The sequence below is a fragment of the Hypanus sabinus genome, chromosome X1 (assembly GCF_030144855.1).
Source record: "Hypanus sabinus isolate sHypSab1 chromosome X1, sHypSab1.hap1, whole genome shotgun sequence".
Lineage (NCBI taxonomy): Eukaryota > Metazoa > Chordata > Chondrichthyes > Myliobatiformes > Dasyatidae > Hypanus > Hypanus sabinus.
The window spans coordinates 51,214,755-51,242,276 of NC_082738.1; the positions used below are offsets into that span (position 1 = coordinate 51,214,755).

The 27,522-nt window shown below is 40.1% G+C and overlaps 1 protein-coding gene across 1 annotated transcript in view; it reads left to right on the forward strand.

Moving 5' to 3' along the window:
• samd14 (sterile alpha motif domain containing 14) overlaps positions 1-27,522 on the forward strand; it is a 160,710-nt gene that overhangs the window by 103,353 nt on the left and 29,835 nt on the right. Inside the window, exons 6-7 of the mRNA XM_059956595.1 lie at positions 949-1,026; positions 10,314-10,497. Of these exons, the coding sequence (XP_059812578.1) occupies positions 949-1,026; positions 10,314-10,497 (262 nt within the window). The remainder of the gene's footprint in view (positions 1-948; positions 1,027-10,313; positions 10,498-27,522) is intronic.

Below are 27,522 nucleotides of genomic sequence, written 5' to 3' on the forward strand. Positions count from 1 at the left end.
TATACCTACTGAAGAGTCATTAACACTCAGATTGGTTAAGTTGCTCATTAGCTGCTTTGGGAATGTAGTAGGTTCATTTCTGAGGTTATGCAAAATAATGTAGAACAAATTAAAATAAAATCTAAAATGAGATAGTTTCTCATTAAAAATATTCCCCTTTTGACCTGAATAAATTAATGTTGAAAGGAAATAAAGCAAAACTCTGGTGTAGATGCAGAAGCAGAGCAGTTAGCCGCAGGCCATAAATGATTAAATAGAAATCATAGACAGAAGAATAGTCAGAATGAGGACAGAATGTTAATAAGGTTAAAGTGAAAGACCAAAAATTTAAATATGTCTGTAATTAACATTATCAGCATCACCACAGAATGAAGTGTCAGTGACAACTAAGCCTTTCTCAAAGCATGCCTAGGCCGTTTATGTGCTGTTAGATTCAATTCTGGAAACTGCACCTTGGAAAGGATGTCAAGGCCTCAGAAGCTGCAGAAGGGATTTACTGGAATGTTGGCATAGACTTCATTCATGTGAAGAAATTGGAGGCTTGTGACCTAAAGCAGATGATATTATTGGGAGTGTTAATAATCACACTTATTTCTAATGGAGTAACTAAGGGAAAAAAAGTAGGAGTGTTGAACACCAAGATTTACAGTCTTTGGTCAATTAAACTACAAGAGCAAAAAATATGTTGTTCAACTGGCAGAAGTGAATTGGAGTTTGGGATTGGGGTGGGGGGGGGGTGTTGCTGAGAGCCAAAAGGGGACATGTCATTCCATAATCATTAAATACATATACAATGTATTAGTGTACATATACAGCATGGAAAATTGTTCTTTGGCTCCTGACTCCAGCCATCCTATCAGTTTAAAGCTTAGAGAGTTAATGAAGAGCTGGATTCTTACTGCTAGTAACTCTGAAGAATTCCAATGACTATGGTTTGCACCATTACAGGGTACAGCTGCGAAGATCCTCATCCACCAAAGGAAGAAAAGCAGAGAAGGCAGCAAACAGACTGTCTACTGGCAGCAGGTAAAGCCAAACTTTTAGTCGGCAAGCTACCACATCTTTGCATGTAGCTGAAAGGGCACAAAGTTGTTGCATGACGTTGCAAAATCTCTTGCTGATGTACTCGAGTTGACTTCACCACATTAACTTCTACCACCAATGATACTTTCCCTTCAATGATGTTTTAGAGTGGGGTGGACCACATAATAATTCCTTTGACCATAAAAGCAAAAATAGAAGATTTCATCAAATTTATCTTTGGTGGACCCTTACTCATAGATAAGTTATGCTTTAAGCTGGGTAAGGAATTTTGCCTGTGATATTATGAGCAAAAGATGCCTGATATGTACTATTGTTTTACAAGAGTCTAGAACATCATGGATTTGAATGAGTTGTGTTTTGGACAGAGTGGGCTGGAAATTTTCTTTTTAAACATTTAAATATGCAAATACAGGCCCCACTGCATTATACCTTCACCTCCACATTTTCACATTTGATCTCATGGAAACAAGCGATGCAAATGTTCTGGCAGTGCAATGGATTTTGTTGCAGGTAGGACATCTTCTTTCCCAGCAAAGAGAAGCCTGGAAGTCGACTTGCTCTAATTTTGACACAGTTTTCCGTGATCCTTCAGTGACCACTGGTTAGGCAACTCAGATGTATAGTGCCATATTGCCTATGCTCATCTCGCAGGAACGCGGAACTGTGCATTCAGTAGAGGACACTAACTTGTGTATTTAAGAAGCCTCCCATGTGCAACAGCTGGGCAGGCTACTCATCTATTTAAAACCTTAGTTTTAGAATAAGCGATCAATCATCTAAGACAGATAGACACAGTACCTGGAATTAGCTGCTAGCAGAAGTCGTTGGGGTTGGTACTACTGCAACATTTAAGAGGCAGTTGAATAGCTACATGGAGGGGAGGAGCTTGGAAGATTATGGGCCAAATACGGGCAACTGGGATGATCAGGGATGTTGCTGTGGTCAGCATGGACTAATTGGGCTGAAGGGCTCCAGTTGGGCTCCAGTTTCCATGCTGTATTACTCCATGAATCTAATTTGGAGTTTGGAGAACCTTTGGATTCCTCTCATCCAAAAAGCTTTGTCATTGGATGTAAGTAAGGTGAGAAAAGGGTTTGGATATTGGAAGAGTCAAGGATTCTGGGGAACAATCACTGAAGGGGAGGTGAGGCCTGTTATGTATGTGTAGAGCAAAAACTACAATGGAGTAGTAAGCTTAAATGTTTTACTCAGACATATTGGTAATGGTACATGCTAGACAACGTACAGTGTGGGAGCATTGAGCCAGGCCCTCCAAGATGAAAACACATGCACTCAAAAGCTTGCGCCAAAAGAGAGAACCCTCCATATGTAGGAGGCCCAATTGATTTACTGCGCAATTAAAATGGCTGCATGCGCACTTGCCAATTCTTGCAATCGGCCTTCTTTTGTTTTGATTCTCATCACCAAGTATTATGTAGGTGCGAAACAAGAACAACAACGGAGAAGTAGGATTAAATATTTTTACTGAGTCATGTTAGTAATGGTACATGCTGGGCTACATACACTGTGGGAGCAACAAACCGGGCCTGCTAAGACAAAAAACATGCGCATTCAAAAGCTTGTGCCCAACAGAGAGAACTCTCCATGTGTCGGAGGCCCACTCAATCCGCTGCGCAATCAAATTGCCTCATGCACACTTGCCAATTTTTTGCAATCGATCTGATACAGTACAAGGCCAAGCTCAGATCAACTGTGATCTTGGCTAGTCGACATTTCAGGATGAGAGTTAAGATGAAGGTTCTTGACCTGAAATGTTGTCTGTCCATTTCCCTCCATCGATACCGCCTGACCTGCTAAGTTACTCCAGTGTTTGGTGTGTTGTTGTATATTTCCAGGGATCTCTTGTCTTATCCTTTGTCTTATTGAGTGGCAGAGCAAGGTCAGGAAATTGTATGGCCTGTTTCTACTTCTATTAGTTGTGCTTAATGGACTTAAACTAGTGCTGAACATAGTGCTAGGCAACATAAGCTGCATGTAACAGCTAGTGGACCTTGTAACCTTAATTCATATCCAGAACAAGACTGTCCAGGAGATGCTAAAACGGGTAGAGATCAAATTTCTGGAGATCACTTAGACCTGAAAATTCCTGCTAGGTCCCAGAACGAACCCTCTTAGCCAAAGGATCAGAAACCAGATAAACTGGATTTCAGAAAAAATCATATCAATAATTGTGCTTATTTTCACAATTGTGCAGTGGCCTATTCTCATTTGTCTGATTGCAGATTGATTTTATTGGAGGTAAGCTCCTTCAGACAGAATAATCCTAGTTTTATGATTTTATTGCTGTTTTTCATCTCAAAAAGAGGTGCTGATTCCTGAAGACTGGGATCTTCCTGAGCCTTTGTTATCCCAAACCTGCCTGAAGCAACATTCGAATATGGCTTTAAATAGTTGAGTGGGTTTCCTATCTAGTTCTGGTGTAGCCTGATTAAAATGTACATATCCACTGGCTATACCAGTTGCATTAATGTGGGTTAAGTTGCACATTGCAGGCACGACCCATTTGAGTGGCCCAATCAAGATCTCTGAAAGTTGAATTAAGAAGCGAACAAAGGAAGTTCCACATATACTTTAGTTAGATCAGGAGATATCCTCCTACCTTCTCCACCTCTCTCCCTTTGACCAGCATTTGACTGGGATGTTTGCCCCCACTCACATCTCCCTCAGTATGCTCCATAGATAAATCTTTTGAAGATCTTCCTTTTGTGCTGGACGGAATGAAGGTGCTACACCTTCTCCCTCAGCACAATTCAGGGCCCCAAACAGTCCTTCCAGGTGAGGTGATGCTTCACCTGCAAGTCTGCCAGGGCCATCTACTGTATCTGGAGCTCTTGGTGCTGCCTCCTCTACATCGGTGAGACCGGATGTAGATTGGGGAATCATTTCGTCAAGCACATTCACTCCATCCACCACAAAAGGTGGGATTTTATAGTAGCCACCCATTTCAATTCAACTTCCCATTTCCATTCCACTGTGTCTGTCCATGGTCTCCTCTACTGCCATGATGAGTGCATTCTCAGTTTGGAGGAAAAACACCTTATATTCTGTCTAGGCAGCCTCTAATTTGATAGCATGAAAATCAATTTACCTAGTAATTTCTCCCCTCTCCCCCTTCTCTCTTTTCCCAGTCCCTATTCTGGCTCTCCCTTACCCCTTCTCTTCTCCTCTCCTCTTACTAATCCACTCTCCTCTCCTGTCAGATTCCTACTTCTTCAGCCCTTTACCTCTTCCATCTATCACCTCCCAGCTGCTCTCTTCATCCCCTTTCCCCACCCAGCCATCTTCCCCCTCACCTAATTTCAACTATCTCCTTCCCCTCAATTTATACACCTTCCCCTCATCCTACCTTCTTAATCTGGCTTCATCCCCCTTCCTTTCCAGTCCTGATGAAAGACCTCAGCCTGAAATGTCAACTGTTTATTCCTCTCCATAGATGCTATCTGACCTGCTCAGTTCCTCCAGCATTTTCCGTGTGTTACTCCGGTTTTCCAGCATTGCAGAATCTCTTGTTTTTAAGAGTTATTCCCATCTCTTTCTTTTCATTTTACAGTAAGGGGAAAAAATGAACATTTATAACTATGGGTATCAAAGTAAAAAGCATCATTAGCAGCAGATTATTATTACACAAAATTAGTATATAATTCATCAAATACCATGATCTTTAGTAGAATTAATAGATTTTATTGGCTTGGAATCTGTATTGAAACTAAGTTATTTGTAAGATTGCTGTAAAAAGGGAGAAATATTAGCACATACTGTATAAACAGATCAATAATTTAAACTGCTGGTTTTTCATCATTCCTAAATAAAATTATTTTTCCTTTGTTATTTGTGGATTATAATCTATCAAATCAATTGAGATTTAAGGAAAAATGCGATTAACTTTTTACATTAAGTATGTTAACACCTCTATAAAAATGACAGATAACTTTATACATACCTCACCTATTTGGAGACCATTTGGCCCATTGTGTGTGTACCATCTTCCCAAAGTAATCTCATTAGTCCTACTATCTCTCTCTTTATTTCCCTTTACTCCTGCAACTTATTCCCTTACACGTACACATCAGCCCCCACCCACTCCCAGTTCATTTTGTCAATAACTTACACTAACATTTAAAACTTACACATAAAAGCATTTGCTTTTGCCAACAGCCAACATTCGTTTCTAGCTCCACATGTTAAAGTGCACAAGATGTTTGAAATGCAAATCAGATTGTACAGCATCTAAAAGAGATTGGAAAAGATTGCAGCTGGAGAATTTAAATGGAACTCAGTTCTAAGACCTGTTTTGAATCATGCTTAAAGCCAATTAGAGGTAAAATGTGATGATTTAAAATAGTTACACTATCAGTTTAATTCTTGTCTAATTTTGGATTGACAGAGGCCCCAGGACAGAGAAGGATGTGATAATAGATCTTTTATTTTCTTTGAATGTAAAATGCATGGCCTAGGGAGATGAACATCGGCAGATTTTAGATTTCTGTTTCTGCGTTAATGTAATGTGTCAGGGCTGGCATTTCAACAACCAGGAATTGGACTCTGACACTGTGATGAGTTTCCCACAACTATTTCTGTTTTCATTGACATTCCATAACTATTTTTGAAGTTGTATGCCCTCAGATTGCACCCACTCAGAAATTCATCATTGCTATAAGCTATACCTGATTCTCTTCTTGCCTTTCGTCCCTGGCAATAACAAAGTAATCCAGCAACATCAGAACTAGGAAGAAACCACTCAATTCGATCATATCTGGTCTGTCCATCAAATCCATTTACCTCACTTTTGCTCCTTTTCCTATAATAGCTCTGCCCATTAAAACATGTACTAAAGCAAAATATTGTGGCTTGCTGGCAATACTTAATAAAATCAGAGAATGCTTGAAGCTCCTAGACAGTCATGAGAGATGTTATGGATGTGATGGGAGGTGAGGACCTTGATATAATCGCTGTCATTAAAGAGCTAATGATGAGCAAACTAGTGGCCCTAAAGATAGACAGATCCCCTGGTCCTGATCGGATGCATCTCAGAGTATTGAAAGAAATGGTGGCTGTTACAGTAGATGTATTTATGTTAATTTACTAAAATTGTCTGGACTCTGGGCAGGTCCTGGCAGATTGGAAGATAGCTAATATCATGCCACTGTTTAATAAAGGATGCAGACAAAAGGTGTGTGACTATAGACCAAATACGTTCCTCCAGCATTTTATGTATGTAACTGTAGGCTAGTTATCTTAATGTCTGTAGTAGGGAAAGTGTTTGAAGCGATCACTATGGAAGAAATAGCAAGACATCTGGTACAAATGTTTCCATCAGGCAGACACAGCATGCACTCAGGAAAGGCAGGCTGTTTGACAAACGTACTGGAGTTCTTTGAGGATAGAACAAGCAGAGTGGAGAGAGGGGAACAGGTGGATGTTGTATACTGGGATTTCCAGAAGGTGTTCCATAAGGTGTCACATAAAGACTTATCCATAAGATAAGGATGCAAGGAGTTGTGGGTAATATATTAGCATGGATGGAAGATTGGTTAACCAATAGAAGGCAGAGAGTTGGGTTAAATGGGTGTTTCTCTGGTTGGCAGTCAGTGGTGAGTGGATTGTCGCAAGGGTTGGTGCTGGGCCTGCAAGTGTTCATGATATACTGTACATTAACGTTTTAGAGGAGGGGATTGAGGGTTGTGTATCTGAGTATACTACACTGAGTGGAAAAGCAGATTGTGCAGAGGCTGTGAAGAGCATGTAGAGAGATAGAGATAGGTTAAGTGAGTGGACAAGGGTCTGGCAGATGGAGTACAATGCTGGTTAATGCAAGGTCATCCAGTTTGGAAGGAAAAATTAAAAGTCAGATTATATGGTGAAAGATTGCAGCAAGCTGTTGTGCACAGGGACTTAGGAGTTTCTTATACATGAATTTGCAAAAGGTTGGTTTGCAGATGTTACAGGTTATCAAGAAGGCAAATGGAATATTGGCCTTCATTGCTAGCAGGGTTGAGTTTAAGAGCAGGGAGGATGTGATGCAGCTGTACAGGATATTGGTGCGGTCACAAATGGAGTACTGCATGCTCTTCTGGTCTCCTTACTTGTGGAAAAATATACTGGCTTTGGAGGTGATGCAGAGAAGGTTCATCAGTTTGATTCTGAAGATGAGGATTTAGCCTGTGACTGGGACTATACTCGCTGGAACTCAGTAGAATGAGAAGGGATCTTACAGAAGCATATAAAATTATGAAAGGGGTAGATAAGTTAGAGGAATGCTATTTCCACTGGAAAGTGAGACTAGAACTGGGGGACGTAGCCTCAAGATTTGGGGGAAGATATTTAGAAGATGAAGAGAAACTGCTTTTCACAGAATAGCGGAATCTGTAGAATTATCTGCCCTGGGAAGCTGTAGAGGCTACCTCATTAAATATATTTAAGACTCAGCTCGATAGATTTTTGGATAGCAGGGGAATTAAGGGCTATGGGGAAAAGGCAGGTAAGTGGAGCTGAGTTCATAGTCAGTTCAGCCATGATGTTATTGTGTGGTGGAGCAGGCTCAAAGGATCTTATGTACTTATGTAACCTGCAGACTGAGAAAACATAGTTAATGGTTTGGATGCTCATGAGAACAATTTACTGACTAAGATTGTTACTTTATTAACCATTTAACCCACTCTTACTTTGAGCAGATCTCCCCAGCCAGAATAATGTAAATGAAGCAAGGTCCACCCCGATTGGCAGACATTATGTAGAAGAGAGACTTCATGTTATAAATCTCACTAAATTGCTTTAATAGTTGATAAAGCCATTCCTTCAGGCTGAACTAGATGTTCAACAGGATGAATCTTTTTTGAATTTTTTGAATTATTAAAAAATATTATTAGCAAATATTAAGGCAAAAAGATTTAAAATACAGGAAAATTTAAATAAATACATTTAAATTACCTCTGTTAAACCAGTTATACAATACTTAAAACTTAACTGTCTCCCAGCTCACATGAGAGAAGAGAGCTGGCCACAATGGATTGGAAGGGGACACTAGCAGAACAGCAATAGCAGGAGTTTCTGGGAGCAGTTTGGAAGGTGCAGGATAGATACATCCCAAAGAAGAAGAAATATTCTAAAAGGAGGATGACACATCCATGGTTGACAAAGGGAGTCAAAGAAAGCAGAAAAGGAAAAGAGAGGGCATATAACATAAGATGTTAGAGGATTGAAAAGCTTTTAAAAACCAACAGAGGGCAACTAAAATACCATAAGGAGTGAAAAGATGAAATATGAAGGTAAGCTATCCAATAATATAAAGAGGACACTAAAGATTTATTCAGACATATAAGGAGTAAAAGAGAGGCGAGATTAGATATCGGACTGCTGGAAAATGGCACTGGGGAAGTAGTACTGAGGAACAAAGAAATGGCGGATTATTTTAGTAATTATTTTCCGTCAGTCTTCACTGTGGAAGACACTAGCAGTATTGCAGAAATTCAAGCGTGTCAGGGAGCAGAGGTGAGTGAAGTTGCTATTACAATGGAGATGGTACTTGAGAAGCTTGAAAGGTCTGAAGGTAGATAAGTCACCTGGACCAGATGGTGTACACCCCAGGGTTCTGAAAGAGGTAGCTGAAGAGATTATGGAGGCATAAATAGTGATCTTTCAAGAATCACTGGACTCTGGAAAGGTTCCAGAGGACTGAAAAATTGCAAATGTCACTGCACTCTTTAAGGGAGGGAGACAGAAGAAAGGAACAGTTAGCCTGACTCCAGTGATTGGAAAGTTTTTGGAGTCCATTATTAAAGATGAGGTTTTAGGGTACTTGGAGGCACATGATAAAATAGGCATGGTTTTCTTAAGGGGAAATCTATCCTGATAAATATGTTGTGGCTAAATATGTTTGGCTTTGTGGCTACATTTGAGGACAATATGAAGATAGGTGGAGGGACAGGTAGTGTTGACCCAGCAAGAAGCCTGCCAAAAGACTTGGACAGATTAGGAGAATGGGCAAAGAACTAGCAGATGGAATATAGTGTTGGGAATTGCAGGGTCATGCATTTTGGCAGACGGAATAAGGGTGTAGACTATTTTCTAAACATGGAGAAAATTAAAAAATCAGAGGCCAAAAGGACTTGGGGGACCTTGTGCAGAATTCCCTAAAGATTAATTTGCAGGTTGGGCTGGTGGTAAGAAAGGCAAATACAAAGTTAACATTCATTTTGAAAGGACTAGAACGTAGGAGCAAGGATGTGATGCTGAGGCTTTATAAGGCAGATCGCACCTGGTGTATTGTGATCAGTTTTGGGCCCCTTGTCGAAGAAAAAATATTCTGGCATTGGAGAGGATCCAGAAGAAGTTCATGAGATTTGTTCCAGGACTGAAAAGGTTAACATATAGGACCGTTTGATGGCTCTGGGCCTATATTTGCCAGAGTTTAGAAGAATGAGAGTGGATCTCATTGAAACCTATTGAATATTGAAAAGCTTAGATAGGGTAGTTGTGGTGAAGATGTTTCCTATACTGGGAGAGTCTAGAGTGGTGAATCTGTGGAATTCATTGCCATTGACAGCCCTGGAGGTCAAGTCATTGAGTATGCTTAATGTGGTGGTTAATAGGTTCTTGATTTGTCAGGGTGTCAAAGGTTATGGGGAGAAGGCAGGAGAAAGGAGTTGAGAGGGATAATAAGTCAGCCATGGTGGAATGGCAGATCAGACTCAGTGGGCTATATGGCCAAATTCTGCTCCTATGTCTTAGCAACCTTTGGTCTTGAATGGAGTTGTTGAATCTGCATAAGGTCTAACTTGACAGTGTCAGTAGGATGCTGTCTCCCATTGCTGGACTTTACGTCAGAGGTGAATGAGCGTAATGGTGATGAACAACTATGGGAAAACTCAGAAGTTCTGTTTTTCCTGGATACTTATAATAGAGCCCCAAGATTTTACAGTTATAAAATGCCAATATTTCTCAAAAACGTGAGCTGTTGTATCAGGTCAGAGGATTGAAATCTGTGATTGCCCTTGTACTCACAGTATTATGGGGAGAGAGTTTCCCATTTTACAGCCCATAAAATAAAAAGCATCACACATTGGGTATGCCTGACACTTAATTTATCTGTGCATATCCCATGCACCATAAATCTTATTAGCTTCATCCAAACTTTGGAATTGGTTGATCAGCCTTTTCTAATTTTCTAAGTTGATTTGTAAAGTCTCCTGTGTCATGATTATGCTTTCAATTTGCTCCGTATTCTGACTCTCGCCTCTTCCTGTTTGCAGGGAGTCTTTTGATAGCCCAATCAGTATTCTGGCTTCTGCCAAGGCTGCAGTGCCACAGTTTGTGCCTTTCTCATGGTTCACTGACAGCAGCAAAGGGTCAACCACCTCCAGTAGCACACTGTCACCAACCTGCTCTCCAAGAATGTCCTCCCATGGACTTTCTCCGAAAAAGTCTGCTTCCCAGGTAGGGCTGTTGTCAGTCTTTGTTAAAAATTGGTTTGGAAATTATCAAGAGGTCTACAGATAGATCAAAATGCAAAATTTATTGTAGGTTCAACCAAAGGATGTCCCTCCCTTAAAACTGCTAAAGATGAATCAAATTTTCTTGTTAGAATGCTTTGGCGCTGAAAGTTTGTGGCTGGATTCAGGAAGTGAAAAAGCTATTGACTGTGAGGTAGACATAGGAAGAAACAAATAAAACACAGCGCAAAGATATGTAAATTAAAAATCTGTAGTATTTAATGGCTACAGAAATTTATAGACAAGCATGTTCAACTGTGTATAATGTCACTTTCAGCGCCAATTATTGAAGACATATTTAGGAATATTGTTCAAGTGTGAATGTTGCAGTTGGTCTTTCTTCATTATAATTGGAGAACACTTGGCCTCATTTTGATGTTAATGACATTACAGTACTTCCAATGGTGTGATAAGTACATAAAATATAGTGACTGTAGTGGGGGACTAATTGATAGCAATGTGCTGAAAGTCTAGGTAGGAATATACTGAAAATAATGTGATAGATTTGGTGGTTACTTTCTCCCTTGTTGCAAACCGTCATTACCTGGCACTTTTATGGTGTGGCATTACATACCTGAACGTAATTTAGGTCCTGGAGCATGTAGGCATGCAATGCTTTGTTTGACGTGGAGTTGTGAACAGAACTGAGCATTGTGCACCCATCAGTAAACAACTCCACCTCTGTCCTCATGTTGGATGGAAAAGCATTGAGAAAATAATTGAAGATATTTGGGTCTGGGAACACTGGCCTGACGAACTCCTACAGTGATTTCACCTGGCTGGGATGATTGACCTCTAATATCCACAATCATCTTCCTTTCTCTAATCTACAACTCTAACCACTGGAGTTTCTTTTCTTGATGCCCATTGCCAGGACTCCTTGTTGTCACAATTGCTGAAATGCTGCTGTGACGAAGGGAGTTGCTCTCACCTCATGTCTGGAACTCAATTATTTGGACTCAGGTTGTGATGAGGTCTGGAACTGAGTGGAACGGAAACAGTGAACAGGTTATTGACAAGGAAGTGCAAATGAAAGTACTGTCAATTTGCACATAAACACTTTCATCACTTTACTGATAGCACACCCTATTGAGAGGTGGAGCTAGTTCAGGAATACAAGACTTTAGTACTGCGATTACGCTGTTGTCTGATTCCATTGCTTTTGCTGCATCCAACATTCTCAGCCTTTTCATAATATACTCAACTTAACACTGATGCATTTTGTGTCTACGCAGTAAGGGAACTTGCTGAGCTTCTTTTAGTAACACTGTCTAAACTCTTGACCAAGCATAACGATGCCAAGCCCATTCTGATGGGAGACATACTATATATCACTGCTCCATCATCAGTGCTGCGCTAACGTCTGGCACTCCCTGCTTACTAACACTCTGGAAGTACCTTCATTACACAGAATGTGTAGGCATCTACAACAGATTCAAGAACAATAACTGGTCCTGATGAAGGGTTTCAGCCCAAAATATTGACTGTCTATTCCTTTACATAGATGTTGCCTGACCCGCTGAGTTCCCTCAGCATTTTGTGTGTGTTACTCTGGATTTTCAGCATCTGCATAATCTCATATATTTCAGTATTAAGTCATTTCTGACCTTTAGGACGCCAAAAGGTTTAAAAACTGAATGAGGATTTTCTTCATAAGACTTGAAATATGCTCATGGCAGGTCTTGACTATTTAAAATAACTGGAGCAATCCTAACATTTCTGGGGTCATTTGTATAGATGAACATATAACCTCATTAGATTACATTTAAAATTTAAATATTTAAAATGCTAGGATTTCAAACAATTGTTTAGAATACTCTCAATAACAGTGTGACCTGGAGGCCCCATGCTATGTTGGTTGAAAACGCTAAAATTACTTATTTTGAAAGATTCATAAAACTCATTGGAAATGTTAACTCACTATTGACTTCTTTTGCATACCTGTCTGTACAATGATCTAAACCATTCTTTTGTTTAAACCAAGTCTTTAAGCTTTTCCAAGTGTACTGAGAGTATGTGTAGGCTATTAAAATACTGATTAAAATGGCATACTGATTTCTGGCAAGAAACACTATTTCAGACAATCAGCTCTATTGCAACCTATATTATAGCACTGAAGGAACAGGTTCTACAACAGTGGAGAAATCCCCCTCTGTCAAAGTTCAAAGTTCAAAATAAATTTATTATTGAAGTACAATTATGTCCCCATATTCTACCCTGAAATTCATTTTCCTATGTGCATTCACAGTGGTTACAAAGAAACGCATTATAACCAATGAAAAACTACGCACAAAGAAAGATGGACAAACAACCAAAGTGCAAAAAAAACCCAAACTGTCCAAATAGAAGAAGAAAAACTACTACTACTAATAAATAAATAAGTCATAAATAATATTGAGAATATGAGTTATAGAGTCCTTGAATGGGAGTCTGTCGGTTGTAGAAACAGTTCAGTGTTGAGATGAGTGAAGTTTTCCACTCTGGTTCAGAAGCCTGATGGTTGAAGGGTAATAACTGTTCCTGAACCTGGTGGTATGGGTCCCAAGGCTCCTGTACCTACTTCTCAATGGCAGCAGCAAGAAGAGAGCATGTCCTGGATGGTGGGTGTCTTTGATGATGGATGCTGCTTTCTTGTGGCAACGCTCCTCATGCATATCAGTTACTCCCATGTTTTTAAGAATAAATAGCTGGAACCGAATTCAAGAATATTTCATGCCTCCAAAAAGAAAACGCTGTAGAACATAGCATCATTATCCTCACCAGTGTGGATTACAAAACTATGTAAGTAGCAACCCATTCACTGATGTTCCTACTTGGCTTGGCTTAAGTATGATCCATTTGGTGCTCATGACACTGTCTCTCATACACCGGAGACCAAACACAGATTGGGCAACCATTCTGCAGAGCTCCTCTACAGAGCTCCCCAGTTGCCTGTCACTTTAATATTCCATCCCACATCCACTCTGATCCATCTGTCTGCAGTCTCCTGCATTGTTTCAATGAGGTCCAATGTAAGTTTAGAGAACAATAACCGAGCCTCCGTCTGGGGAAAGTCCAGCCTTTGGGATTCAATACCAAGTACAACAAGGACAGGTAATTTGTTTTTCCTGTCTGCATCAGAACTGAGTAGTAATCCTATAATTCTCTGTAATCCCTCTTTCTCTCTCTCATTAATCAACCAGACAGTTCCATGAATGGTGCTTCAATATGGCAATAATGCCTCATCCTATCAGATATATTCTCATTGTCCTTTCTATCCCACCACCACCCACTTTGCAAATCAAAAATAATTTGTTTCCCTGCTTCCCTGGTGTTTTTGAAGGATAAGTCAGTTTCTCTGTCTATAGCTGCTGCCTGACTTGTTGAGTTTTTACAGCATTTTCTGTTTCTGTATTAGCTTCAGACCCAACTGGTGAACTGATTCACATAATGAAATGTAAGTGACCCATATCAGGAGTTAATAGCAATGGCCCAGAGTTCATTTAAGCCTGGAATTTTCAAGTAGAATGTGATTTTTTTTAATGGAATACATGATGCTATAATAATGAGTGCAGAAAACAAGAATAATATGTCAAGTTTCTGGCAAGGCCTTTGCTCTATTTTGGGTTCCATACTTCAAGAAGGATGCCAGATTCTGAAGGGGTGAGTGAGATCAGTTTTTGGAGAGACTAGAGAAGCTGAGAAGATGAATGGCAAGGTGGTTCAAAAATCAACTGTTTCCAGTGAGACAAATGTCAGCAAGCAGAGGACCAAGAACCAATTGACAAAGAACGCTGATGGAACATGATGAATGTTCTTTTTGTTCAATCCACACACGTGGTGCCAGTTGTGTGCAGATGGCTTCTTTGTGGAAGAAAGTTCCTAATGAGAGCATGTGTAAAGGACAGTTCATGGGTCATGAAACAAAATGGCAGACCTGAGACCTCTGCATTATTCATCCTGTTTGTGGAAGAGCTGAGGAGTAAGTAGTTGGTGTAGACTGGAAACAATTGGCAATAGAATCAGGTGTTGAAGAGGAAATCTGCTTTTCATGCGACAAGTAGTCATGAACTTCCTGATCTGAATGGATGCTGAAAGCAGGTGCAATTGTCTCTCTCAGGAGGGAACAGGATGGATACTTTAGAAAGAAGACGTGCATTTGCCATAGAAAAGAAGCTAGAGAATAAAATTGCATGTATTGCTCTTGCAGATAATTAGTGTGGGCTCAATGGATAGTAGACGTTTTTGGTTCCTTCTTTACAGTCTCCTTCAGTGCTGTAAAAGTACAATTTTGTGATTGCTCTATTTATGTAAGAGACACATTCATATCCATTGAACAATGATTGCTGTAAAGGAATAAATGTTACAATATAAATAGCAATATGTTGGAGGAAGAAGTGGAGGGACTGACGTGTATGCTACAGATAAGAATGGTCCCGCGCCACCTGGTTCAGGAAAAGATATTACCCTCCGACCTTCACTGTACTAGTGTGGGTAACTTCAGTTTCCTCAACACTGAATTGATTCCACGACCTATGGACTCACTTTTGAGGACTCTACAACTCATTTTCTCAATATTATTTATTTAAATATTTATTAATTATTTTTCTTTGGTAGTTGCACAGTTTATCTTCTTTTGTACAATGGCTATTTGTCAGTCTTTGTGTGTAGTGTTTTTCCATTGATTCCATTGTATTACTTTGTGTTACTGTGAATTCCTGCAAGAAAATGAATCTTTGGGTAGTATATAGTGACATATTCATACTCTGATAATGAACTTACTTTGAACATTGAAAAAGACACATTGATTATGATAGGATTAGGACTAAGTGTTTATCTATTGGAATTTGAAGATTGCCAAAACTCATTAATGAGAGCATAGAACTGAATGAGTTAAAGCATAACATAAAATAAACTTTTTTTTAACACTTTCAAGATGGATTGACAAACTTGTTTCTATTTTAAACTACACCAGCAAATGAGCCACAGTCGAGTGACTTGGGAGAGCTGAACAATATTATTTCTTGTCTTCAGGCCTGAAGCAAAGTGTCTTTCCATGCTCCTAGAGCATGAAGGCGGGTGACAGCTGTGCCTCCTAACTGATGACCGGCTTATCCCTGATGACTACTCAGTGATTCTACTTTCCATGTCCTTCAAAGGGGAAAAGATAGGGTTAGAACCAACTTAAGCAAATAAGACATCATGATAATGATTGGAAAGATAGCCAGACTTCCTATAGGCCTAATTAAGGAGAAACTCTCTCGGGTCTGAGTACTCACAGGCCTCTCAATTGTCCGTGCCCCTTTGAAAGCCTGAGCTCTGCTCAAAATTAGGCCTTATTAACAATATGTGAACAAATATCTACCAAATATTGTGTCTCTCTAGAAGGGATTGAGATGATGATGAGGCAGAGACGTAGGAAGGACTGCAGTCCTAGCGATTGCAGTGGAACTGGTAGGATCACACTGACTTCTTCCAACTCCTTCTTAAACTTAATATAACATAATTATCATTAGCTTGCTAGGCCACATCCATCCCTGCTAATCACAAACTAACGCTCTGAGATATTATCAGGGCACTGAAGCAACCTTTCTCTGCACTATTTTATGCTCATAAAATAAATATTATGATGTCTAATTTCAATTTCAGCATGATAAAATAATACAGGAAGGCATTCCACTAAAAAAAGGGAAGTGAAAAGAAGGAAAGAATGAATCTGAAGAAAATGGGGTGATATCAGGGTAGCCCAATGATGCTGCCAGGCATCATTATTATTGAGAATTATTGAGTGCAGAATGTTAGAAGCCTCAGAATTAACAGTAATATTAGAACAGAGAGCATCGAACATAGAACATTACAGTACAGTCCAGGCCCTTCAGCCCATGATGTTATGCTGACCTTTTAACCTACTCTAAGATCAATCTAATTCTTCTCTACCACATAGCCCTACATTTTTCTTCCATCGATGTGCCTATTATAAGAGGATCTTAAGTGTCCCTATTGTATCTCCCTTCACACACCCACCACTCTGTGCAGAAAAAGAAACCTACCTCCAACATCCCCCCAATACTTTCCTTCAATCACCTAAAGATGATTCCCCCTCATATAAGCCATTTCTGCTCTGGGAAAAAGTCACCAGCCGTCCACTCTATCTATACCTCTTATAATCTTATACACCTCTCATCTTCCTTTGCACCAAAGAGAAAAACCCTAGCTCACTCAATATATCCTCATAAGGCATGCTCTCTGATCCAGACAGGAGCCTGGTATACCTCCTCTGAACCCTCTCTAAAGCTTCCATGTCCTTTCTATGATGAGGCAACAAACTGAACAGAATACTCCAAGTATGCTCTAACCAGAGTTTTATAGAACTGCAACATTAACTCACGGTTCTTGAACTCAGCCCCCTCCCCCCCCCCCGACTATTGATGGCCAGCACTCCATTCGCATTCTGAACCACCCTAACATCTTGTAAACCCCAAGATCCCTCTGTTCCTCTACACTGCTAAGAAATGTGTCATTAACCTTGTACTCTGCCTTCAATATCAACCTTCCAAAGTGTTTTACTTCACATTTCTCCAGATTGAGCTCCATCTGCCATTTCTCAGCCCAGCTCTGCATCCTATCAATGTCCCATTGTAAACTATAATGATCTTGTACATTTTGCACAACGCCACCAACCTTTGCGTCATCTGCAAACTTACTAACCCATCCTTCCACTTACTCATCCAAGTCATTTATAATAATCAAAAGAGAAGAGGTTCCAGAACAGATCCCTGTGGAACAGCACTGGTCTCCAATCTCTGGGCAGAATATGCTCCATCTATTACCATCTACTTCGTTCAATGGGTAAACTAATTCTGAATCCAGACAGCCATGGTTCGCTGAATCCCATGCGTCCTGACTGTCTGAATGAGCTTACCATGGTGAACCTTATCAAGTGCCTTACTAAAATCCATGTACACAACACCCACTGCTCTACCTTCATCAATTTGTTTTGCAGTTCAATGATTCACAGGTTTGCATGCATTTATTTTAAATGGATTAATACTGTACTCAAATTTCATCACAGAAATGTCTGCTAACTTCATTAATTAATTTCACACCTGTAGGATACTACCTCGGTGACTTTGCATTTAATGTATAGTAAGATTAAGCAGGTAAACTTTGTGACATTTTTTAATAGCTCTGATGCTTAACAAGTAGAGACTGGATTGAAGTATGAAATGAAAAGTATATTCTTAATCCAGGTGATAAGAGTATAAAATGGAAGTTCCTAACCTGGGGTCCATGGACCCTTGGTTAATAGTAGGGGTCCATGGCATAAGAAAGGTTGGGAACTCCTGGTGCGAAAGGTAGTTGATGCATTGCAAGGAAGGTGACACTGTAGTGACCTTGTTCAACAAAAGGCCTTCAATACTACACAAGTGTTCCTTTAGCACATGCTACACCATGCCTTCATCATTTTGTGTATGTGAAAAGCAAGAAACACACATTATTTGATTGTAGGTTAAAAACTTCAAATTCCTCATCCAGACCTTCCATTCTGCAATGTAAAACCCAATTAAGGCTCCAATTTATCCATTAACAATGGCATTTATAACAGGTTACGCTAATTTAATATTTCTCCACGTCTTGTTGAAAACACAGCTGTGCGCCCATGCATTGCTTTAAACAGCCTTGGCAATGTCAACAATCCCCAAAATGCCTGACTTCTCTTTTAAACTATTACACATGGCTATTTTTGACAGATGAATTTATGGTGTTTCAATATGCAGATTTTTAACCAAGGTGAATACTTTCTTTTTTAAATATAAATATCTGATGTCTTTTAAAAATATAAACCAGATTTATTTTTAAATTGTAAATTATTTATTCCTTACAAATAAATGAAACCCCTAACTCATCAACTTGAGCAAATTTCCTAACTTTCCATTAAGTACATCTGATTTATTTGCAATGTATAAACATAATTCTGTTTAAATTAATACAATATAGAACTATATCAATGTTATGTGAAAATTACATAAAATTATAATGACTGTGGTTTAACTCTGCCAATCCAATATTATTTCTTCTAGACATTAGCATTCTTTTTATTTCTTTCAATCTCAGCTAAATGCTCTCATTAGTGGTAAATTATGCTGAGCGGGTTCTTTGATATTTTAAGGAAGGGCTGATTTAAGATTTCCTTCCTCAGATGGTTTAAATATTCAAAAGGGGAGGAAGATGCCTTTGTTTTTTTTTAAATGGAATCAGGGGAATTCCACTGGTATTTGACCAGATCGTGTGGCAGGAGGTTGCCTTGCAGTGAGCAGTATTAGAAAGAGTACAGAGAAAATTTACAAGGATGTTGCCAGGAATTGTGGACCAGCGTTATAGGGAAAGGCTGAATAGGTTAGGACTTTATTCCCTGGAGCATAGGAGAATGAAAGGAGATTTGATATTATATAAAATTATGAATGGTATAGACAGGGTAAATGCAAGCAGTTTTTTTTTTGATGAGGTTGGGTGAGACTAGAACTAGAGGTCATGGGTTACAGGTGAAAGGTGAAATGTTTAAAGGGAACATGTGGGAGAACTTATTCACTCAGAGAGGCTTGTGAGAGCGTGGAATAACCTGCCAGCGGAAGTGGTGGATGCAGGTTTAATTTCAACATTTAAGAGAAATTTAGATAAGTACATGAATGGGAGGGAATGGAGGGCTATGGTCCAGGTGCAGGTCAATGGCACTCGGAAGAATAGCAGTTCAGCATGGACTAGATGGGCTGAAGGGCCTGTTTCTTTGCTTATAGTGCTCTATGATACTAATAAAGTCTACGCAGCCCTGTGGGAAGATAACACCCTAGAGATAAGTATAAATCATTGCAATGGGGTAGATTCTCAGGAAAGGTGACAGAATTGGTCCTAGAATTTCATTTTGTTTATCAAGCAGTAAATTAAGTAATTAATAGGTAGATAAATAAATAAATAAAATGAAGGTTCTCAGTCATCCAGATCATTGCATATCAAGCAGTAGTAAATCAAGGCAACAGGACCTGCTGTGTTGTCTAGAAGATACTTCACCAATCATCCAAGAGGCTTCTTCAGTTCCAATCCATGGTGGATAGTTTTCCAGTTTCTGAACTCAGTGACACACACAAAATGCTGGTGGAACACAGCAGGCCAGGCAGCATCTATAGGAAGAAGCACTGTCGACGTTTCAGGCCGAGACCCTTCGTCAGGACTAGCTGAAAGAAAAGATAGTAAGAGATTTGAAAGTAGGAGGGGGAGGGGGAAATGCGAAATGATAGGAGAAGACCGGGGGGGGTGGGGTGAAGCTGAGAGCCAGACAGGTGATTGGCAAAAGGGACACAGAGCTAGAGAAGGGAAAGGGTCATGGGACGGGAGGCCTAGGGGGAAAGAAAGGGGGAGGGGAGCACCAGAGGGAGATGGAGAACAGGCAGAGTGATGGGCAGAGAGAAAAAAAAAGGGACGGGGGGGGGGGGGAACAAAAAAAAACTAAATATGTCAGGGATGGGGTAAGAAGGGGAGGAGGGGCATTAATGGAAGTTAGAGAAGTCAATGTTCATGCCGTCAGGTTGGAGGCTACCCAGACGGAATATAAGGTGTTGTTCCTCCAACCTGAGTGTGGCTTCATCTTGACAGTAGAGGAGGCCATGGATAGACATATCAGAATGGGAATGGTATGTGGAAATAAAATGTGTGGCCACTGGGAGATCCTGCTTTCTCTGGCGGACCGAGTGTAGGTGTTCAGTGAAACAGTCTCCCAGTCTGCGTCGGGTCTCACCAATATATAAAAGGCCACACTGGGAGTACCAGACACAGTATACCACACCAACTGACTCACAGGTGAAGTGTCGCCTCACCTGGAAGGACTGTCTGGGGCCCTGAATGGTGGTGAGGGAGGAGTGTAAGGGCAGGTGGAGCACTTGTTCCGTTTACAAGGATAAATGCCAGGAGGGAGATCAGTGGGAAGGGATGGGGGGGGGGGGCGAGTGGACAAGGGAGTCGCGTAGAAATCGATCCCTGCGGAAAGCAGAAGGGGGGGGGGGAAGATGTGCTTGGTAGTGGGATCCCATTGGAGTTGGCGGAAGTTACGGAGAATTATACGTTGGACCCGAAGGCTGGTGGGGTGGTAGGTGAGGACAAGGAGAACCCTATCCCGAGTGGGGTGAAACTCTGTGAGCTGCTTAAAGGTATGATAATCACATGAGGGTCGTTAAGAGTCATAGATGCGATGAGAGGGTCATTAGTCTTACCTTTGCATGAATGGAGGTGTGAACGGTTGTGGAGGTGCCAAGGTAGAGATGTTAGGACTGCTTTGTAAGTAGCTGATAGGTGGTGTCGTACCCCACCCCCTCTGTTCAGGGATGGGTTTTCCAGTTTGACAAAGATGGTTTACAGAGTTTATAAACCAGGAAACTACCCACCGTGGATTGGAACTGAAGAAGCCTCTTGGATGATTGGTGAAGTATCTTCTAGACAACACAGCAAATCCAGTTGTCTTGATGTACAATGACCTGGATGACTGAGAACCTTCATTGACAAACTTTATTTATTTATTTATTTTCCTACATCCAAGGGAATAAAAATCTTTGTGTTGCATCCCCGTCGCAATGTACAAGCACTTTCTAAACTTCTTTCCCTTTTTCTCTACCACTGAATTGTCCATAAGCCTCCCAGCATTTGTCAAGCTCCTTGCTCATTGCTCTTAATTAAATGTATCTCCTTATCTTCAAGGCCATAAGAAATTGTTGTAGGTGACTACCAAACCAGCTTCACAATTCAATAAAACCGTGACTGATCTGATCTTGTTTGCCACTGTAACGGAAATACTTAGCGGCCCAGTCTCCACAGATCTCTGTAGTGGGGAATTCCAAAGAATTTCAAAGTATGTGTTTGATCAAAGCAGCTCCCAGCAAGTTCAGACTGAACTGCTGCTGAGCTATGAAGCCTGGTTGCTTATAAAATAACCTTTCTGAGTCAGAGAGGATGGCAACGATTTTGATTCACTACCCCCTGGGACCTCCAGACCACAGCCACTATGAGTTTCATATGGAAGATCAATTTCTCTGTGAAATAAATTAAATCATGTATAAAAAAAGGTTACTGACAAAACATAACATCCACAGAGGATTTACAAGCAAAGATTTGGCTGTAATAACAGAATATAAAGGTAAATTTCTGCAATGCTTGCTCCTTTGGAAAGTAATTTTATTTTTCTTCAAGCTTTGTCTTGGAACAGATGGCAGCTTGCTGGACTAAAGAGAAATAATTGAAAGTTTGGAACAAAGAAGAAGAGGGCCTGGATACATCTTATTAAAATGTTTTATTGCACGGAGTACTAACACAATATGGCATTTTGAATGATGGAAATGCTGCTGCTTTCTATTTTATTGCAGCTAGTGGAGCCTTGAGTATATTATGAAACCCTGCTGATTTCCTTGGGCTGCAAACACCTAGGGAAATACACAGTCTAGTCCTGCCAAGTCCGTGAGACTGAGACAACTCTCCCACCCCAAACCCCGGTTTGTGTGGATGCTGTGTCATTTGCTACCCTGCTACAATTCAGTGCCAAGAAATAACAGACAGCACAGTGCATATGATTAAAGGAATTATATTTATGAATATTAACTTAACTATAGGGTTAGTAAAGAAAAGAAATTTAAAAAAACCAAAAGGGCCCATTATAATTAAACAGCCAAATGTGCACAAGTTGGAGCTCATCTCTTCCAAAAGTCATATTCACCAATCCTCAGTCAACCTCTACACCCGTTATCTCCAACCATAACCCAAATACTGCTTCTACAGAAAGACCATTACATTACCATATTTTGTATGTTGAGTTTACTTTTTCCAAATTCTTATCAACATATGACCAATCTGGTAATCTCCTAGCAATGGACTTAAATTAACATTGTTGACATATCCTTCTTACATTTATCCAGAATCTGTCTTCTGATAACACCTGGGTTAACAAATCAATATTCCAATTTTGGACAATCTTGATGTTCTGATAATTCAAACCTTCTATTGTTAAGTGGCACCACATTTTAATTTGTACACTTGTGTAGGCTAGGTGCACAACCTAGTGGATCCTGGATGAACTGTGGGCAGAATATGCCAGCAATGTCAATATGTCTACTGCTAGGAGAATTTCAGATTGGTCATATGTTGAGAGAAATGAAGAGTGCATCTTGGACCAAAATGTCAATCCTTTATTCCTCTCCATGGATGCTGCCTGACCTGCTGAGTTCCTCCAGAACTTTGTGCATGTTACTCTGGATTTCCAGCATCCGCAGAATCTCTTGTGTTCAACTGTGGTTCGTTTTGCAGTTCACTCTGGGTAAAGTGCATTGTGCAAAATAAACAGTGCAACATAGCTGTATTTCTAGGCTGATTAAAAACAAACAAACACGAAACGAGGTTAAAAACAAACAATGGCGCATGTTCTATGTCCTGTGTCTTCATGAGAGCATCTATGTTACATTTATCTTCTTCACGATATTTGGGCCTAAGGCATTGAAACCAGCCCAAGGCTCATAAAACAGATGAAGCCAAAACCTAATGTGATTGTTGATGAGCTATTGCCTCAGCTGAGACTACTCCCATGAATAATTTAGGAAGTCACCTCTGGCAAATGAACTGAGCTCATGGGGCAGGTCCGACATGATTTAGCAGATTGTGAAGACAGTTCTTGGCTAAACTGGTAACAAAACTGCTCACGTCGCATGAAAGCTTGCACTTCTCCAGGACTTTGTTTTTTAGATTGAAGGCTTCCTTTAAATGAAACATGTTTTCTCTCAGCTCTCAAAGCAGGGAAGTGAGAATGCTCACATCATTTGTCTTTCCTTCCTGGAACCTACAGAGATCTTCAGTTCTGTGAACCTTTGCTGGATTCTCTTCAACACCTTAATGATCAACTGGATTGGAATTTGACAGGATAGTATTGATTTCACCATGTCAACTCTCATTAGGTTCTACTGCCTTCTAGGAAGAATATACTGGAAGAATTAAAACACTAGGTTACCCATCTTTAGAAGGAATACTCAGTAACATTTGAAGAAAACCTTTGAATTATGTAAAACTGATGTGTCTCATTCCCAAGGCAAGTAATTAACAGCTTCCTCCTAGGGGATGTCTAGTCAAACATTAAAAGGCCTAATTTATTTGGCTCACATACATAGTTTCAATATTTTAGTAAAATGTTAACCATGTTTATTTAAGATATGACATAATTTCCTTTAAGTTAACTGAAGAGTTTGAAATTCCCCCAATTCTGGAAGACAAGATCGTTTGCATAAAAGGGAGAAGCTTCCCTTGCAACATCTGGTGATCCAATGAAGTCACAAGAACATTACTGCAGCTTGCTCTGTGCCAGCCTTGCCTCTGCCTCTGAGTCCGGACTCTCACACCAGTAACTTCCAGACTCCCATTTCAGGATGGACCTGTGCAGCAGTACTGGAAGTCTTCCAGATGAAGAGTATAACTGTCTTTTCCCTCAGTAGAATGTAAAAGATGCCAAGACATTAGAATGAAGAAGGAAGAAGTTTTCCTCCAAGTCCACGTCAATCCTATTCCTACACTAGCATCAATAAATTGATTACTCATCATGTTGGTCAGTATTTTGGTTTAAATTGCCTGCCGTATCTCCTATCTTCGCAATTCAAAAAGTACTGCATTGACAGTAATGTTTGTTGGTACATTTTGAGTTTGAAAGTTTCTCTGTAAATGGGAAGGTGTGACAGATGCTTTGAAGTGAGCAGGAGATTGACTGGAGGAAGATCTTTCCTTTGGTTGCAGCTATAGCACCATGTCTGAATCTTAGGTTCTAGTTTTAGTGTTTTTGTTAAACTGAAATAACTAGCATTAACAACTAACATTCAGGCCAGCTATCGCTGGGATTGTAGCAGCCCACCTAGTGTGATCAACATGTCTAATGAAGAATATACAGTATATGCCCAAGTTTCCTGAAGAGGCAAGTTCCTGTGCTCACTGCCCTAATTACACCACCCACATCCCCACCCCTGAACTCTCCACTTAACTGTAAGTCTTCAAGCTAGCATCCAAATTGAATGGCAGCACCAATATATCTTTAAAAGACTTCACATGGCAAGGCCTGGACAAGTCCTGCCACATCCCCAGGCTAAGCCGGCTGTCAAAGTACTTTGCATGGCTGTGAATGTTGCCGAAATTGAAAAGCATTTAAAAGGTACACTAGAAACCATTTAAAATGTGTTAATGCATTTAACTCATGAAGTTCAAAGAAAGTAAATGATCAGCCATTAATCTCTCTTCTTTAAGCCATTTCACTTCATGCACATAATCTGGTAATGATCAGCAGGCAGAATTTCCAGTGCAGCTGTTGGAAAGTTGGTGCTTCTCCAAAATCCGACAATAAAAAAAGTTACAGTTTCCCCAATAAGTACCTTTCAGGAAATCTGTCCTACTGAAGGCATGCAGGTTTGTTAAATTTCCAGAAAATATTGGAAAGGAATCATGGCTATTCCACTCAGAAATGCTTCTCTGGAATTTCAAGCCATATTTAATGAAGATATTTTCAGGGCCCTTCTGGGTCTAGATTTTAGGGAGATCAGCACAGTATGGAAAGGTATAAAATACAATTTAATTATTTTTTTAATTTACTGCCTATAATACCACTGGCATTTAGGGCAGCAATGAAGGTCCTCCATCTCTGGCGGTGTTCAGAGCTTCCTTCATCATGTTAGTAGGTTTCTCTAAATTTTCACTATTGTCAGTCATACAAGTCCTGGGTGGAGACTCAGGAATACCATCACACTCAGAAGGATTCTTCATTGCTGTTTCCATAGCAGTTTTGTTTAACCAGTCTGTGTTGTGGCTGAACCCCCCGAACCTGGAGGACGAGTGGACCCCTGTTATTCTAGCCTCTATTCTTTCACCTGTTTGGTACGGGTGACCCTACCAAAAGCCAAAGCCTGACTCCAGCCTGCATGGCTCTCTGGGTCATTGAGGCATACAAGCCTCCAAAGCCAACAAGAAGATTGTGGTCCTCTTGGAGGATGCAATTTAAGTGCAATGAGGTAAGATGAAAAGAGTCCAGTAGGGAGAATACCCCTGACGTAGAGCTTTTGAAGTTGTCTAGCCTGCTTCAATGCTGTAAAATTCTATGCACCAAATTTATCCACATTTATTTTAAAGATTAACACCATACCTAGGTACCTAACCCACAAATAAAAATGTTATTAACCTAAAGCATTAACATTGTTTCTCTCACCACAATTGCATTTGACCTGCTAAATGTTCGTCACATTTTTAGGTTTATTTCAAATGTTCAGCATTTGAAGTATTTAGATTTTGCAACCAAAATTTTTCAGCAGGAGTTTCTGTGAGTATTCCCAGCTCCCAGAGTAATGGCTCACACCTGCTCTTCTGCCAAGGTTACAGTATATGACTAGGAGAAAATGTGCTAAAATCTTTGATTAATATTGTAAAAGCTGCTTATGTCAAACTGAAGCTATGTTCCCATCTGCGTCCAAACTGATCACTTTGCAAGACGAGGAGACTTGGGGAAGATTTCTGCAATAAAGAGTTTATTGAAATATTTGGTGTTTTCTTTTGATATGGTAAAAGCAATTTCTTTCAAGGGATTAAAGGGAGTTAGGGCCACTTTACAGTTTTGAAACAGATTGCTCATTCTGCAGGAACTGGTAGATACTGACATATCCTTTAGAGGAATATGATGAAACAGTTGTGACAAGTCCAGCAATCAAATTATCACTAATTGTCCAACTAAATAATAGGATGCAATTTGGTTACTTCGGAGCTGTGATCAAATCATCATACATTTCATCTGCCCATAATTTTTTCCACTGTTTTTGATTTTTCAACAGGGATTCATTTATGCTTCCCGAATCCTTTTTGTTCAGATTTAATGGAGAATAACATTCATGTTTGTGGAGTTCTGTTATTTTGTTTTATGTTTGTCCTCTGTTTGGAAAGCAAGGTGTTGACTAAAGGGGCAGTTTTATTTTTAGATGTAGGCCAGTACTGTGCCATATTAGACTGGAATCTGCAAATCATTCTAGCGTACGGTTAAAATCTGAGCACATTTGCTTCAAATTTGGGTTTCATACTAGTTAGAATATAAATAAAATCAATTTGATATCATTATCTTAGAGTCATCGGGTCATAGAAAAATACTGCACAGAAACAGACCCATCAGCTCATCTAGTCCATGCTGAACCATTTAAACTGCCTACTCCCAGCTACCTGCACTGGGACCATAGCCCTCCATTCTGCTACCACCCACTTCTCTTAAACATTGAAACTGAGCTTGCATGTACCACTTGCTCTGGCAGCTCATTCCACAGTCTAACACCCTTTGAGTGAAGAAGTTTCCCCTCATGTTCACACATGGCCTCTAGTTCTAGTTTCACCCAATCTCAGTGGAAAAAGCCTGCTTGCATTTACCCTATCTATTCCCCTCATAATTTTGTATACCTCTATCAAATTTCCCCTCAGTCTTCTATGATCTAAGTTTCCTTATAACTTCATTCCCGACAACATTCTTCTACATTTTCTCTGCATTCTTTCAACCTTATTTGTACCTTTGCTGTAGGTAGGTGACCAAAACTGGTTGCTGGGCAGTGTGGCTCAAAGGACCGGAAGGGCCTATTCCACACTGTATGTCAATAAATAAAATAAATGTGCTAAAAGCTTTATTTATAACTCTATCTGCCCGTGATGCCACTTTCAATGAATTATGGACCTGTGTTCTCAGATCCCTTTGTTCTACAACACTCATTAATGCCCTGCCACTCACTGTGTAAGACCGACCCTGGATGGTCTTACTGAAATAGTGAAATACAACACCTTGCACTTGTCTGCATTAAATTCCATCTCCCATTTTTCCAGATCCTGCTGCAAGCTATAATAGCCTTTCTCACTGTCCACAACACCCCTGGTCTTGGTGTCATCTGCAAATTTGCTGATCCAGTTAACCTGA